General features: G+C 33.6%; 1 protein-coding gene across 4 annotated transcripts; it reads right to left on the reverse strand.

Annotated features, from left to right (window-relative positions):
- Positions 1-540: 540 nt before the first annotated feature.
- Positions 541-7,159, reverse strand: LOC107612250 (pleiotropic drug resistance protein 3-like). Of its 4 annotated transcripts, none has more exons than XM_088501810.1 (21): positions 7,000-7,159; positions 6,827-6,912; positions 6,622-6,706; positions 6,147-6,306; positions 5,984-6,060; positions 5,848-5,901; positions 5,655-5,745; positions 5,267-5,568; positions 4,594-5,189; positions 4,344-4,504; positions 4,162-4,265; positions 3,903-4,053; positions 3,687-3,812; positions 3,169-3,443; positions 2,781-3,071; positions 2,429-2,512; positions 2,213-2,346; positions 1,765-1,992; positions 1,415-1,586; positions 1,067-1,321; positions 541-909 (listed from the first exon to the last, which is right to left on the reverse strand). In XM_088501810.1, exons 3-21 carry the CDS (start codon positions 6,703-6,705, stop codon positions 631-633), a joined length of 3,624 nt encoding a protein of 1,207 aa, XP_088357936.1. In that variant the 5' UTR covers position 6,706; positions 6,827-6,912; positions 7,000-7,159; the 3' UTR covers positions 541-630. The 4 variants fall into 4 exon arrangements, with proteins under 4 accessions (XP_088357936.1, XP_016169536.2, XP_088357937.1 ...); XM_016314050.3 differs by having other exon boundaries at positions 3,169-3,501; positions 3,601-3,812; XM_088501811.1 differs by lacking the exon at positions 1,765-1,992 and having other exon boundaries at positions 3,169-3,501; positions 3,601-3,812.
- Positions 7,160-15,049: the final 7,890 nt, after the last annotated feature.

The raw sequence follows: 15,049 nt of genomic DNA on the forward strand, positions 1-15,049 counted from the left end.
TAATAAGTTCCATTCTTAATTTTTTATTATGCTAAGTTTTCTATTTTTAAAAAAAATATATTTTATATATTTTAATTTTTAATATATATTTAATTCAAAATAAATATATTATATCATTATATTAAATATGGGTATAATTTATTATATAAATAAAAATGGTTAGCGACTAGAATCTAAATTTTATAATGTTATGCTCAGAATATAAATGGGTTTACAAATACCAGACTTTGAGAAAAGTTACAATAAATAATAAGAATCATAATGTTATCTTAATTTAGTTACTCATTAGATAATATTAAGGTTATGAAAATCAAATCGGTTATTAAATTGCTCTAATTACTGATTTATTGATTTAGAAGTTTAACTCAAATAATAAAATTATATTAAAATAATATATAAAATTATAAATAAATATACAAAAATTTTAAAAATACATCAATTAAATAAAAAACCAAATAAAATTTTATAATCAGTTTATGTTGTGGTCGGAGCAAACAATAGGGAAAGCATATCAAAAGATACCCTTAACAAATATTGTACAGAAAGTCAAAAATACAAGAATAAAATTTTATTGATCAAATGATTTACATATTGTGACATATGTTCTACAGGGCACTCTACAAAACGATTTTACCTCCTCAAGAAGTTGAGGTGTCCAATGCAGTATGCAAATAGAAGGGCAGATATAACAGGGAATACAATGAGAAGTAGACCAGTTACACCTAACAAATCATGGTGAAAACCATAGTAGTCTCTTAAAAATTCAGCAATTGTTTTGGTTTCTGCATCTTTAAATATTGTTACTGATATCACTTTGTTTATATCTCCATATTGTGAAGTAAGCAACCCATTCAGTGCCCACGATGTTGGGCATAGATAATACATCCAAATCCACCACTTTGGAATTTGCTGCAATGAGGAAAGCAACAATCACAAGAGGTACTAATAATCTACCATTTTATTTATTAAATATGTAAAATTGACTAATTGTAACAAATATGAGATTAGTCAAAATGGTAAGCATCTTATACTCAAACCAAGAGGTCTCGGTTCGAATAAAACTTACCAGACGTGGCACAATGTAGCCAGAAAACAAATTGAGCATGGTGTAAGCAGAAGAACACACAATGGAAGCAACTTGAACATTTGGTGAGATTGAAACAATGAACATTCCTAGGTAATTGAAGTATAGCAGGTTGCAGAACATGCTGTACAATGACCAAAATATTTTGTATACAGACCAATGGTACCCAATCATAGGGTATGTGATTATGATATATAGAACAGCTTGAGTCAACAAATAGGGAACCTCAATTATCACCTACAACACATGAAAAAAATGGAAAAATGGTTTATGGTGTCAACGTCTTTTTCCAATTAAGAAAGGAAAATGAACAGAACATGAATGGTGAACCTGTGCAAATGAATAGGCCCACGGAGAGTACATTCCAGCAAATTTTTCGCGATACAAAACGGTGCGCTCTGTTGCCACGAGCGGCAAAACTGATGAGCAGTTATTTATCCCAAAGATGAAAACAGCAATGAACATTGAACTAAATACATTGAACAAGTCCTGCTGGTTGTCTCTGTAAAGGAAACAAGCAGAAATGAAGTAAACTTTTTACCACTAATATTGCATCAAAATCAGTTCCTAAATAAATACACCAAATATCTAAAGAATGCTGATAGCAGAAATCTGTTTTTGAGAAAGAAGAAAACATGATCTATTAGGAAAATATATTAAGTAGAATTATGCTCACTAACATGTTCTTTCCTTTCTTCCAGAATACTGCCCCAAACAGAAGGGATGCAGCAATTACAAAAATTATGCGCATCAAGTTGTATGAAGGGCTTCTCCAGTATGACAAATGTTGTTTCCATAAGCATGCTTTAAACTGTTCCCAACCATTTTGTGGGAAATGAGAAGGAAAATGCAAGTCTTTGGAACCAGGAGCTGGTGAACTTAATTGTTCAACTAACTCTTTGTTCTGCCTGCACTCACATGAATAAGAATTCTCAAAAGAGAAAAAACATATAAAAAGTAGTTTTCTCCAAGACAGTTTTCGAATTTTTTTTAAAAAAGTCAAATTATTCACTAATATGTTGATGCTAATCATTTATATATTACTGCAATTTTATTTGTACTAGGAAGTAAAATGATACTCTCAAGTCTCAATTAGTTGCACATAACAAAATTATTTGAATAACTTACTTATATAAAGTCGACTCCCTATAAATTTGGGCAAAATCTACTCCGAGCTCAACTTCTGCAGAACCTGAAGTTACCTCTAGCATCCATGTCGATGGATTATAGTTGTCTTTAATCTTTGGCACCCCTGGTATACTCTGTACGAAAACAAGTTGCAAGAATGTAAAACAAGATTTTGCAATCCATAACTTCTTTCCTGAAGAGTAAGATCAAACTGACCTCGAAGTATTCAATAACCTGACTTGAGTTCTGTCCGAGTGGGCCGGAGTAGATTATGCATCCTCCAGTTTTCATGAGAATTAGCTTAAGGTAACAGAAGACAAGAACCTTAAATTAGTACATTCATGAATCTACAACATACCTACTTTGAAAGATATCAAAACTATATACTGTGGCATCTTTCATGCTAAATTGCTAGGAGAATATTGAAAACACACAGCTTCATTAACAATAGAAATATCTGTCAGAGATATTGCTAAAACCAAGAGTACTAATCGAGCCTTTTATGATATTTCAACACACAGTAATATGATTAGAAAACAATTCGAAACATACATAAGGGTCAGCATACCTCATCAAATGACTCAAATATATCAATACTAGGCTGGTGAATGGTGCATGTGACAGTTCTTCCTGTTCTAACAACATTCTTCACTGCTCTCATAACAACTGCAGCTGACCTTGCATCTAAACCCGAAGTTGGTTCATCCATAAATATGATTGAAGGATTAGCAACAAGCTCAACGGCTATGGTCAGCCGTTTTCTTTGCTCGGTTGACAATCCACTAACATTTGGCAAGCCTACTAAGGAATCTTTGATCCCATCGAGCTCAATAGTATGAAGGACTTCCTTTACAAATTCCTGAGAAATGATTATTAGAGGAAATGAATGAAATCCAATCCAATAAACAAGTTCAATGTCACAGAAATATTATGCTGCTTTAAGAAGAAACTTGTACAGATTTAGTTTTTGCATCAATCTGAGGAGGAAGCCGAAGCCAAGCAGAAAACATCACGGATTCTTCTACTGTTATATTTGGAGAATGAATGTCATTTTGTTCGCAGTAACCTGAGATCCTTGCAAATGTTTCTTGAACCTTTGGATAGCCACCAATTCTAACATCCCCTTCTATAGTACCTCCAGTTTTTCTTCCACAAAGAACATCCAATAAAGTTGTTTTCCCCGCGCCACTGACTCCCATCAGGGATGTTAAGATGCCTGGTCTCAATGAACCTGTAACATCACAAAGAAGCTGAAGCTGCTTCTTACAAAATCCTTGGTTTCTCATTTCCTACACTCAAAATGATGTGATTATACAACCATGTCCATGGAGACAAATGTAACTTATTTTGTAAGTAACAACTAAGTGGAACTCAATCATGAAGAGTACCATAGGAGGGTCAACATAGTACTGCACATCACGGAATGCTAATGTTAGTGGCTGGAAAGGCAGAACCATTCCTCCTGAGTGCTGACCTTTTTCTGGTTCTGTTGTACTTTCAACTGGAGTGCTGTTTCCGGCAAAGTTACCATTGTTTTCTTGATTTCCTTGTATCTCTGAATGCTTGTCGGAAGATATAAGAGCGCAAGAACGTGAAGGAGCTAAGAGTAGAATGCCAAAGTGAAGTTTAATGAATAAAAATATAGTTAACATGAAACATGCCCCAAATAAGCTACGAGAAAGTAACTTACCCTTGAAGAAAGACAAGACCAACGTAAAAGCTGTGTTAAACAGAACTGTGAACCCAAGTAAGGCACCAACGGATATCCAGTAAAAGTAGCCATCAAAGTTGAGACCACGACTTTCCATTATTTGGTGACCCAATGTTGTGTTTGCAGACATCTTCATTAAGAAAAACAAAACCAGACTCACATTTTCTAGACAATAAAGTTGAGGAATATTTGTTATCAAAAGAAACTTATACAAACTTAAGTTTCAATATAGTATTACCTTTTGCCACCTAGGAGCAAGAAATTCATTTACCATCACAGCCAACTCTCCATATGACAAATGAGAAATCCAAAATCCCCACCGCAACCAAGATGGCATATAGGCTAGAACAAAAAAGCAGCTAAGAATTATCATTTGAACAAAAAATATCCGCTCAAAATTCAAGAGTCCTAGATTCTCACGCTTTGGGAGAATGAAGCCACCAAATAGTAAAGCATATAGTATGGTCAGAGTTCCAGCTGTCATAGCAGCAGCCACATTTTGGAAAACTGAGGCAACAAATCGGAACATCGATATTGATGACATGTGAAAAGTGAATAGGAGGAGGAAATGGCGAAAGAACCTGAAAGAAAAATTTGAACACTAGTTGAAACGTTGTTACAATAATGCAAGAAATTGAAGAATAAAATTAGCTTTCTATTGTGTACCAACCTGCCAATCTCAGGGCTGTAACCAATAACATAATAAGTAAGTGCAGTCCAAATGAAAGATTCCAACAATGAAAGTGGAATCTTGAGAACAGCTGAAGGGATTGAATAGGCCCAAGCAGGATAAAAGCACAACTCTTTCTGTTTGTAGAACACTGAAAGTCTTGATATTGTCATAGAAAGTTCTGGGTATGCATCACTGAAAAGTATGATGAGTGAATAGAATAACGACCCCATGAAATAATTCCCATGAAGCGCATCAACAGACATTCGTGTCCGAATGAAAACAGACATTCCTATAGATGCAACAATCACAAGCTGCGTTGACTTGAATACATAGACAAAAGAATTCCTTTTCATCAGAAGAAACTCCCTCATTATGCAAGCCTTAAACAATTCCCACTTTGTTAATGAGTATTTTCTAAAGGCGAGAGCATTCTTATGGCTCTGAGACTTGTCAAATGGCTTTGAGATCTCCTCCTCCATCTTTTTGCCAAATGAACTATGCTTAAACTTCTCAATGAACTGTTCAGTAGTAACATAGATGTAAGGTTCTTCTGCTCTGCTCCAATACTGTGCTTGATCGTTTCTAGAGATAACCTGGTTTTAACAAACATTTCAAATCATTATGAAATTATAAAGGAAAATACAATTAAGATTAAACTTAACTTATATACCTCTTGAAGAAAGTCAGCAGTGCCTTTTCGTGGTGGACACTGGAACCCACAGTCCTCAAAGAACTCAACTACACAATCACGTGGACCGTGGTACACGATTTTCCCTTCTGCCATTAGGACAATGTCATCAAAGAGATCAAAGGTCTCTGGTGCTGGCTGAAGAAGCGAAATCAAAGCAGTTGCATCTGTGATATGCACCATATGCTGGAGACAGGAGATTATTTGGAAAGTAGTGGAACTGTCTAAGCCATTGGATATTTCATCCATAAAGAGAGCTCTTGTTGGTCCAACCATCATTTCTCCTTCATCATGCACCAAAGTCAGGATCATGTCCACTTCATACATCAAGTTATAATCAAATGATTGCAATAGAGTATACTACCGATACCTGTTGTTAACCTTTTCTTTTGACCACCAGATACGCCTCTTCTTATAGGATCTCCAACCAATGTGTCGGCACAGACATCGAGACCAAGGATCTGTAAGGCATTTTAATAGTCAATTAGTCAAAAAACCAGCAACAAATTATCAAGATATGAGCTACTAAAACTCTAAATCCATGGAGAAAAATTGTATGCCACCTTTAAAATGTAGTCTGTCTGAAGAGTGCTCTTCAATCCCTTCACTGATGTCGCCTGTAATGAAAAATTTTTCAGTCAGACTATCTTCTCCAACAAGATTTGGAGGTGGAAAAATTAAAGATGTGGGGTGTTGTACCTTCATATATGCATCCAAATCACGGTCTGGCATTATTCCTGCTTCTTTCTCTCTTCTGCTTACTTCCTTCAGAAGCTCTTTCATACAAGGAAAACAAAAGATCACTCAAGCCAGTTTAACTAAACATGTTTTTCTTTTTTCTTTTGGAAATTTAGTTACCTACCATCTTTGATTCCTACACCCTGACAACGTGCCGAGAAATCAAGTGTTTCCTTAACTGTCATCTCTGGAATATGTAGATCATATTGGCTTACATAAGCTGAGGATTTTTGAGGAATGAATTCTTCTAGTGGGTGTCCATTGTAAGAAATTTCCCCTTTTACCTATTAAAAAACACATAGAATGCATGTGAAAATAGAACAAGCATGCAAAAGATCCATTTTAATTTAAACAAGTTATCACATTTTGAAATGTCAAATAAATTAAATAGAAACTGTCAACTATTGAGCTTCATTCCACCTCATTCATAATTCATTCCTTTGTGGTACTATATATTAGCAGACAAAAAAAATGCTATGACAAATTAATGAAGCAATGCTTGAAAGATTCAATATGGCAAGCACATGCCACTTTCAAACAACAATTAGGCAATTATTATAGAGAAAATTAGTCAAGAAAAAAGCCTAGAGATAGAAAACCTTGAGAGAATGGTCAAGTCTCCCTGCCAGAGCCAACAATAGTGTTGTTTTACCACTTCCTGGAGGGCCAAGCAATAAGGCCATCCTGTAAGAGAATCAAGCATTGAAAACAAAGCACTAGTACGATCATGTTATGATTTATGTTACTGAATACTGATTATCAAAGTTCACTGGCACTACTTAACTTTGTAAGCAATAAACATACCTTCCAGGCTTAATGATGCCATTGGCATCTTTGATTATACTTATCCGGGATTTTTGAGATCGTAGGATTAACAATTTACATGCATCCTTTTCCCACCAAAAGAAAAGAATGTTAGAAGTTAGAAAAGCATGAAGTGTAAAATGAAGTTATATATATTTAGAGATGTTACTTACAATGATCCACCCCTTAAGGGTGTTCCACAAAGTAGGTATCGGCTTGCCCTTAACAACCTGACACTCCGCTTCCACAGTAAGATTTTGGTACCTCACTTCCACAGTGGGTAACTTAATACCAACTCTTCAAACCAAAGATGAAATAAAAATATATTAACCTAATCATAAAATTTTGAAAACCAACATATTATAGTATTTGATTTAAATTAGCTTTTATAATATTGGTTTTTTAATATTATTTTAACCGTATTTACATATATGTACAGGATATAGTTAGAGTAGTCAAAATAAACTAAATATATTAGGCCAATTTGTTTATCTGACTTAAACGAACACACTTTTATCTTTAAAATTAGGTATGTGAAAATGAGCTGTTAAAAAGACTTAAACAGATTAATTCTCAAAACGAATAAATTAAAAAGGTTAGTTAGTGACAAAAATTCTGTCTATTTAAACTAGTTAAATGAGTTGACTTGACGGATACTATTTCAGTATTTTGTCGAGTCTAAAGGTGTATATGAGTCGGACGAAGTTAGGTTTATTTTTATTTGAACCCAATCTTAAATAGTGATCGGTCTATTTTTAAGACTCATATTCGTTCTTAAATCCGATGAAATCTTATTATTTTCAGATCATACTAAAATTAGGTTTAAATCAATGATGTTCAAATCTTGATAAATTTTTTATCAAAAAGTTATGATGCACTTATTTATAAAAAAGAAGAAATATACTTGTTATCGAAAAGTTGATATCCATATTTGAACTTGGATTTATCCATAAATTCTAATTTCATGTTTCTTTAATTTATTTTTTAATTCAACAGGTGTGATTAAAAATAAAACAATAAGCTTATAATTAATATAATATAATATTAGAATTAATTTAAAACATATATTACCTTTTTTAGTCTCTTTAGGATACACATGGGGTGGCTGAAGCTAAGTTCGTCTTAATTCTGATCCGGATCCGACTCTAAATAATGACCAGATGTGTTTTTAAGACTCTTATCTAATTCTAAACTCAGTAAAATTATACCAAATTAGCTCCGAAAGTAAAAGTGTTCGAATCTGAGCGAAATTTTTGAATTGATTGGACTATATACGCCCCTAGTCGACTTTATTTTTTATTAGTGTAGTTTTTCGAAAAAAGATTTTTTGAAAAATATCTTATAAAAAAAATTCAAAATCAAGAGATAAAGAGAAGATATTTTAAAAAGTATCTTATAAGATTTTTTAAAATTTGGCCTTTTTAAATGTTTTTATTTTAAATGTATGGATAAATTTATAGGAGGAAATTCTATAGAATGTTATAAATTAGGTGGTCCACATGTTCAAGTGACAAATGAGTCAACTATTGGATTTATTAGGTTACAACAAAATTAATCAATAGACAAAACATTACTCATCCATATAATTCTGATTATTAAGAGACTAACACTTTTAATCAAAAGAAGTGGAGAGTTGACTAATAATGGTTAAGGGTCAAGCACAACAAAATCTATCCCCTTTTTTATTATAATCTATATATTTATAAGAAAATATTAAAGAATTAACATAATTTATTATTTTTTATCATTATTTTTTATTATTAATCTAATTTCTTTAATCTAATAATCTAATAACATATTTTTAGTGCACATATTTAATCAATAATTAATTGTTGGACAAAAATAATAAATTATACTAACTCTATGATATTTTTCATATTTATATTAAATATTATATCAATCTTTTTCTTCTTTCCAACATAGCTGAGCTAGGCTATACCCTTCTTGTAAACTAGTTATGCAAATTTGAAGTTATAATTCTAGCTATATAAAACAAAATCATATGAAAGATAAAGTCACTGATGTCTTCATTTGGTTATCATGCATTCTCCAAGCAAGAAAAAAACTGATAGAACTCAATAATAATGTGCTGACTTAAAAAACAAACAAAATAAAAAAAGAAAGCAAGAAAGATTAATTACTTGTCAATTCTGTTCCTGAGTTTCTGCAACAATCGAAGATTGTCATTCTCGATGTGCTCAAGAAGCTTCTCGATGAACAAATGCCTTTCTTGAGCACCAAGCTTGTTGACATCGAACAAAGCTGAAGTGATCCTCTCAAAAGTGGGAAGCCTCTGGATTTGAGTCCATTGTAATGCATGATGGCCTTCATTGTTATCAACATCGATGGCAGACCTGAAACTGGAAGCATGGCTTCTGAATGAGGACCTTATGCTCCTTCCAATCTCTGCCAACTCAATTCTCAAAGACTCTATCTCATCTACACCTCCCACCTCACCCATCTATCTCAATCAAGGTTATGTGGAGTAGTGCATCATGTTTCCAATTCCGATCCATAGATTTATAGGAGTATGGTGATGTACTGATGTACGTGTTTTTAAGCTTATTGATTGGTAGATGCTGATGATGCAATGGAATATGTCATGCATTACCGTATACCGAGACATGCATATGTGTGTGGAAAACATGCTAGATACCAAAATAGTTCTATTATAACTGAGAAAGGTTAGAGAATCATTAGAATTTATTATTTTTAGAATTAATTATTAATATTTAAAAGTATAAAATAAGATATGTTATTACTAATGAATTATAACTTAAATGGCATAATTTTTTTTATACTTATTTAAGAGGTCGTGAGTTCAAATTTCTTTATCTTTAGTAAAAAAAAAATAAAAAAATAAGGTGTGTTGTTGTATTCAAAAAAATGTTAAAAGATTATTACTTAACTATTAACTCCATTTTTTTAGTTTAAGAATCCAACAACATATTTTATCTCGTACTTTTAAAATAAATTTTAACTATCTCTCTCAAATAAGGGGTATGTTACTCTCTATGATATATTTTATGATTATTAGAGAAATTTGATTATTATCATACTTAATGTTAACCATCTTTTTAACTAGAGTTTAGATAATTACATAGCTATCTATAATGATTTGAATTTTTTAAATTTTGAATTTTATTTTAGAGGGTAAAGTGTGATCTCTCATTATTTATTTCATAGATATGAGAGAGAAATAATTCAAGGATAAGAGATCACACTTAACCCTCTAAAGTAAAATTTAAAATTTAGAGGATCCAAATTCTATAATAAAAGGGTTTTGTTAGGTAGACAATGATTTTTGTAAATAATGTGAACAATAGACTCTAGAATTGACCCAATAAAGTAAAAAAATATTTCACTCTCAAATTACCTCCTAAGCCTTAATATTAAAATAATCATCTGCACATCTAGTGAATTAAACATCCAGTCATTATAAGTAAATGGAATAAAAAAAATTATCCAATTAAAAATAATGAACATAATAATCCCATACCAATTGAATTGAACATCCGACATATCTATTGTTCACATTGTTTCTCATTAGACCTATACTTTTTCATAATGATTATTGACTTCATTTTTTGCTGGGGATTAACCATTTAACAACTTAAACAATACATACTAATAATCTACTCTACGGAAAACTTCTGCGTTGATTACACAAAATTTTAATTCAAACAGATCAATGTGGGTTTAAATTAGATTAGCACGCGAGATAATCACAAAATTTTAACCGCAAATAATTGGATAAATATTACGACTGAAAAACAAATTCTAGATAGTGAGTTTTTTTTGGGTCAAGAGTTCTTCATTCACAGTGAAACTTATGGCTTCAATGATACTTTGCAGATATTAGTAAATAATTAAAAGGATTATTAATCATACAAATGTGACCAAAGAATATTTGATTATTTAATTCTCTCCTTTCATTTTTTTTCCTGGAAAAGATTAAGGGATTGGATAGTTTGAAAAAAATGATGAAATTGTACAATGAAATTTTGTTAAAAGCTCTTGTAAGTTGTAGAAATTATTTTATTCTAATTGCATAATTTGATATCCAAATTTAAGTTAAAAAGATGGTGAATAATAACTATGACGACTCAATTAAATTCCTCTAATAACAATAAAATATATGTTATAGAGGGTAATAAACTTTTTGTTTAAAAGGGTTGGTTAGAACTCACTTACTTTTAAATATTGAAGATTAACTGGTGGTCTAAAAATTTAAAATAATAAATTTTGATAATCATCTAATATTTTTGTTAGTAAATTAAGTAAATTAAACTAAAAGAATTGAGTTAATAACTAAATAATGGCTAATAATAATAAATTATGATAATTTCTAATTTTTCTCAATATAGTTAGTAAATGACACTTAAATTTTATAAATTTGTCATGCTAACTATAAATTTAGTTTGCACGCAGCAGTATAAAAATAATAATTTTTGAAAAATAATAAAAAATTAGGTTAAATAATTTAAAATTATCTTATTTAATATTTATTAATTATCGTTAGAATAATTATATAATTTTAGATGTAATAAATATATAATTATACATTTTATGTGTATGAAAATGAAATTATAAATGTTATATTATATAAGATAACTTTAGATATTGTTTCCTTAGTATTATCGTATAAAAAAAACATACATATATATAACTATATTTATACTATTACATTAAATTAACTAATTCTATTAAAAAAAATAGTTGTATATTGATCAATAAAATATGTGTATATTAAATTATCTATTTAACGTAATTTCATTTTAATGTGTATATTAAACAATAAAATATAATTTATTATCTCTTTTTATACTCAATTTTATTTATATTTATTATATAAATAAACATCCATATCATATTTTTTTTATCATTTCTTATATAATCTTATGTCTATTTTACTCTTTTTTTTCTATTCTTGTTAATATTTTGCATAATTATTTATTAAGAGACCACTGTTCTTTTTCATATTTTGCTAAATAATTGGTTTATTATGTATTAGGTGATAAATTTATGATGTCTTAACAATTTTTTTTAGTTTTTATTTAATTTTTTGTCTAATCATGTTCATTAATTATAATATATCTTTATCATTTATATATCACTTTTTTTCTTTTTTAACAATTTATATTTTTATTATCATTAAGTTACGTTATAATAATAATAATATTGAAAATGCAAGGTGTGGAGATTCATAAAAATAAAATAAAGAAAAATAGATGTTATTTTTAGTTATTGAAACATGGTATACAGAGTTGCATATCATCAAATAGTCTTTTTTGTACTATAGTATTTAAATATAACTAAAAAGGATAAAATAATAAAAAAATAACTACTTGAAAAAGAACGAAGATAAAGTAATATAATTATGTTCCGGCCCAACTCAATAAGGGTTGGGGGTTCATCCTACGGACTACTAATCCGGCGGGCCCTCGACCCATACACTAAGGTGACTCGCGCGTCAACTCACTCCCTAATGAAGACCTGGATAGCTGGCAGAAGCTTTCAAACATACAGTCCCAAGGCAAAAGACCCACCTGAGTTCAAGGTATAAATGAGGAGGGACCTACTCCTCTCTAGAAGTACGTCACCTTTACCTTAATTAGCCGTCTCATCGTACGGACGCTTACTTTAGCATCGGAGTGTCCTTACAGGTGGCCTCACCCGCCGACCCACCGACGATCAGGACAACACCTCTCCTCGTGGAGCTCGCACTCAGGTCCAGACATCCCCTCATCTCAACTCGTTGCTCACCACCCGACACCCATTCGACCTATCATTTGACCCGACACCCAACACCCATTTTCAGCTCACTTTGGAAATGCAATATGGGGCTGAACCCCTCTAAAGTGCGCGTTCGCCATGGAAGCGAGAAAGTTCCTAGGATTCATGATCACACAGAGAGGAGTAGAGGCTAATCCGGATAAGTGTGAAGCCATTCTCTGAATGACAAGTCCTGGTTATGTGAAGGACGTTCAAAGGCTAGCTAGCAAGGAGGCTAACGACTTTGTCACGGTTCCTCGGCGCGTTGGCAACAAAGGTGCTATCCTTCTTCAACCTAATGAAAAGGGGATGGCCTTCGAGTGGACCCCAACTTGTGAAGAAGCTTTTAATCACTTTAAGAGGATTTTGTCAGAACCACCAATACTCAGTAAGCCAAAGGAGGGGGAACCCTATATCTCTATCTTGTAGTGACAGAGGAGGCCATGGCGGCCGCTCTGATTCGGAAGGAAGATAAGATCCAGCAATCCGTGCACTTCATAAGCAAGGTACTCCAGGAGGCAAAGCTAAGATACACTAGGCTGGAGAAGTTAGCTTACGCTCTGCTAATCTCCCCTCGAAGGCTAAGACAATACTTTCAAGGGCACTCGATTACCCTGAAAACTGACTAGGCAATTTGGCAGATCCTACAAAAACCTGACCTGGCGGGGCGTATGATGCCCTGGACGATTGAATTGTCTCAATATGACATCTAGTACGAACCTTGGCATGCAATCAAGGTGCAAGCGTTGGTTGATTTCTTGGTTGAAGTGATCGGAGATGTTCCCGAGGACCCAGACACACGGTGGAAACTCCATATTGACGGAGCATCTAACCAAGCATTCAGAGGAGCTAGGATCATTTTAGAAAGCTCCGAAGGAATGACTTATGAGCAATCTATCAAGTTTGAATACCCGATTTTAAACAATCAAGTAGAGTATGAGGCCCTGATAGGCGGCTTAACTTTGGCCAAGGAGGTCAGAGTAACAAAGCTCGAGATCAACAATGACTCTCAGGTCGTGACTTCACAAGTGAACGGGACCTATCAAGCCAGGGACCCACTGTCGCAAAAGTATTTGGAAAATGCAAAGCAGCTGTGTAAGGATTTTGAGGAGGTAGTGGTCCAACATGTGCCTAGGAAAAGAAATGCCAGCGCAGACCTTTTGTCAAAACCAATGAGCACAAATCCGGAGTAGAAAATCGATCTCTTATCCAAGACTTGGTGAAGGAGCCATCGGTGACCCTTTGTTTGACCCAAATTCTGGACCTCTCCTCTTGGATCAGCCCGATCCAATATTTTTCTCAAAGAAGGAACACTCCCTAAAAATGAAAAGGAGGCCAAAGCAATAAGAAGAGAGGCTACTAAGTATGCAGTAATACAGGGGTAGCTATACAAGAGAAGACTTAATCAGCCCCTACTGAAGTGCCTACGCCCCGACTAGATGAACTACATCCTAAGTGAAGTCCATGAAGGATGTTGCGGCCACCACATTGGGGGGAAAGCTCTGGCCCAGAAGCCCAAAAGCCCAGAAGCCCAGAAGACTGAAAATCTTACCTACACACTCACGACCAGATTCTCGGTCGCCTATTAACAAGTGAGGATTAAGATTCTTTGAACCAAAAATTGCTAATAAAATGTCAGTGATTTGTTGGTTCTCCCGACCTAGCCCCTCATAGGTAATCTTGATCAAGTAATTAGGGCCAGTGCCAAAACTCCAATAGGTCAGTATTTGCCTTTCACCCTCAAGGGTGAGCCAGAAAGGATAGCGGCCCTGAGCCGGCCTCACTTTAAAATAGGTTTCTTTGAAGCCATGGAATAATCTTTGAAGAGGCCAAAAATCCGTCGGTTTTGTACATCTCGAAAGGAGAGGTATCCCATTTTGTGCTTTCCTTCCCGGGAGGGGTTTGTGAGTAAAAAGAAATAAAAGAAAACATTGACGGAGGTTGAGAGCTCTCGGTATTCACATACCATCTCAAAGTAGTGAATGTCAGCCCAGCTGTTTGGGTGAAGTTGTGACAGGGAGACGTCAGATCGGTTTAAAAGGGCCATGACGAAAGGTGAGAAGGGGAGACGAATTCCCAATTTGGTGAAAACATGGGATTGTATACCCACATCTAGTCAGAAACCCGGGGAGACAACAAGTTTAATTGACAAATGCGTTTCTCGGCTCCCGGGACGAACACATTGTAGTTCAAGGTCCTCTGGTCCACTGCCACACAATGCCCCGGAATTACGGAATTCTTGTAATTCCTCCTGGGTTATCTTAGAGGATGTGCTCGTCATGTCGGTGGTAACCCAAGCATAATGATCTACAGGGTTTTGTGCTGCGAGTTGCTGTGTCATGCCTACAGTAGGGGCACCACTTAAGTCAACACGGGAAGTCAGAAACTTGGAGGAATTGAAAAATGGAACTATGTTCTACTATATCACTACTCTATGCTATTTTGCAT

Source organism: Arachis ipaensis, chromosome B1 (assembly GCF_059453495.1).
Source record: "Arachis ipaensis isolate K30076 ecotype BB chromosome B1, ASM5945349v1, whole genome shotgun sequence".
Taxonomy (NCBI): Eukaryota; Viridiplantae; Streptophyta; class Magnoliopsida; order Fabales; family Fabaceae; genus Arachis; species Arachis ipaensis.

Excerpts from the sequence above, each read along its gene's own strand:
- LOC107612250 (XM_016314050.3), bottom strand. The coding sequence starts at position 6,705 with ATGGCCTTATTGCTTGGCCCTCCAGGAAGTGGTAAAACAACACTATTG. Across the intron at positions 5,190-5,266 it reads CTGCTGACTTTCTTCAAGAG|GTTATCTCTAGAAACGATCA; the intron begins GTATATAAGTTA and ends TGTTAAAACCAG. Across the intron at positions 3,072-3,168 it reads TTGATGCAAAAACTAAATCT|GAATTTGTAAAGGAAGTCCT; the intron begins GTACAAGTTTCT and ends ATCATTTCTCAG.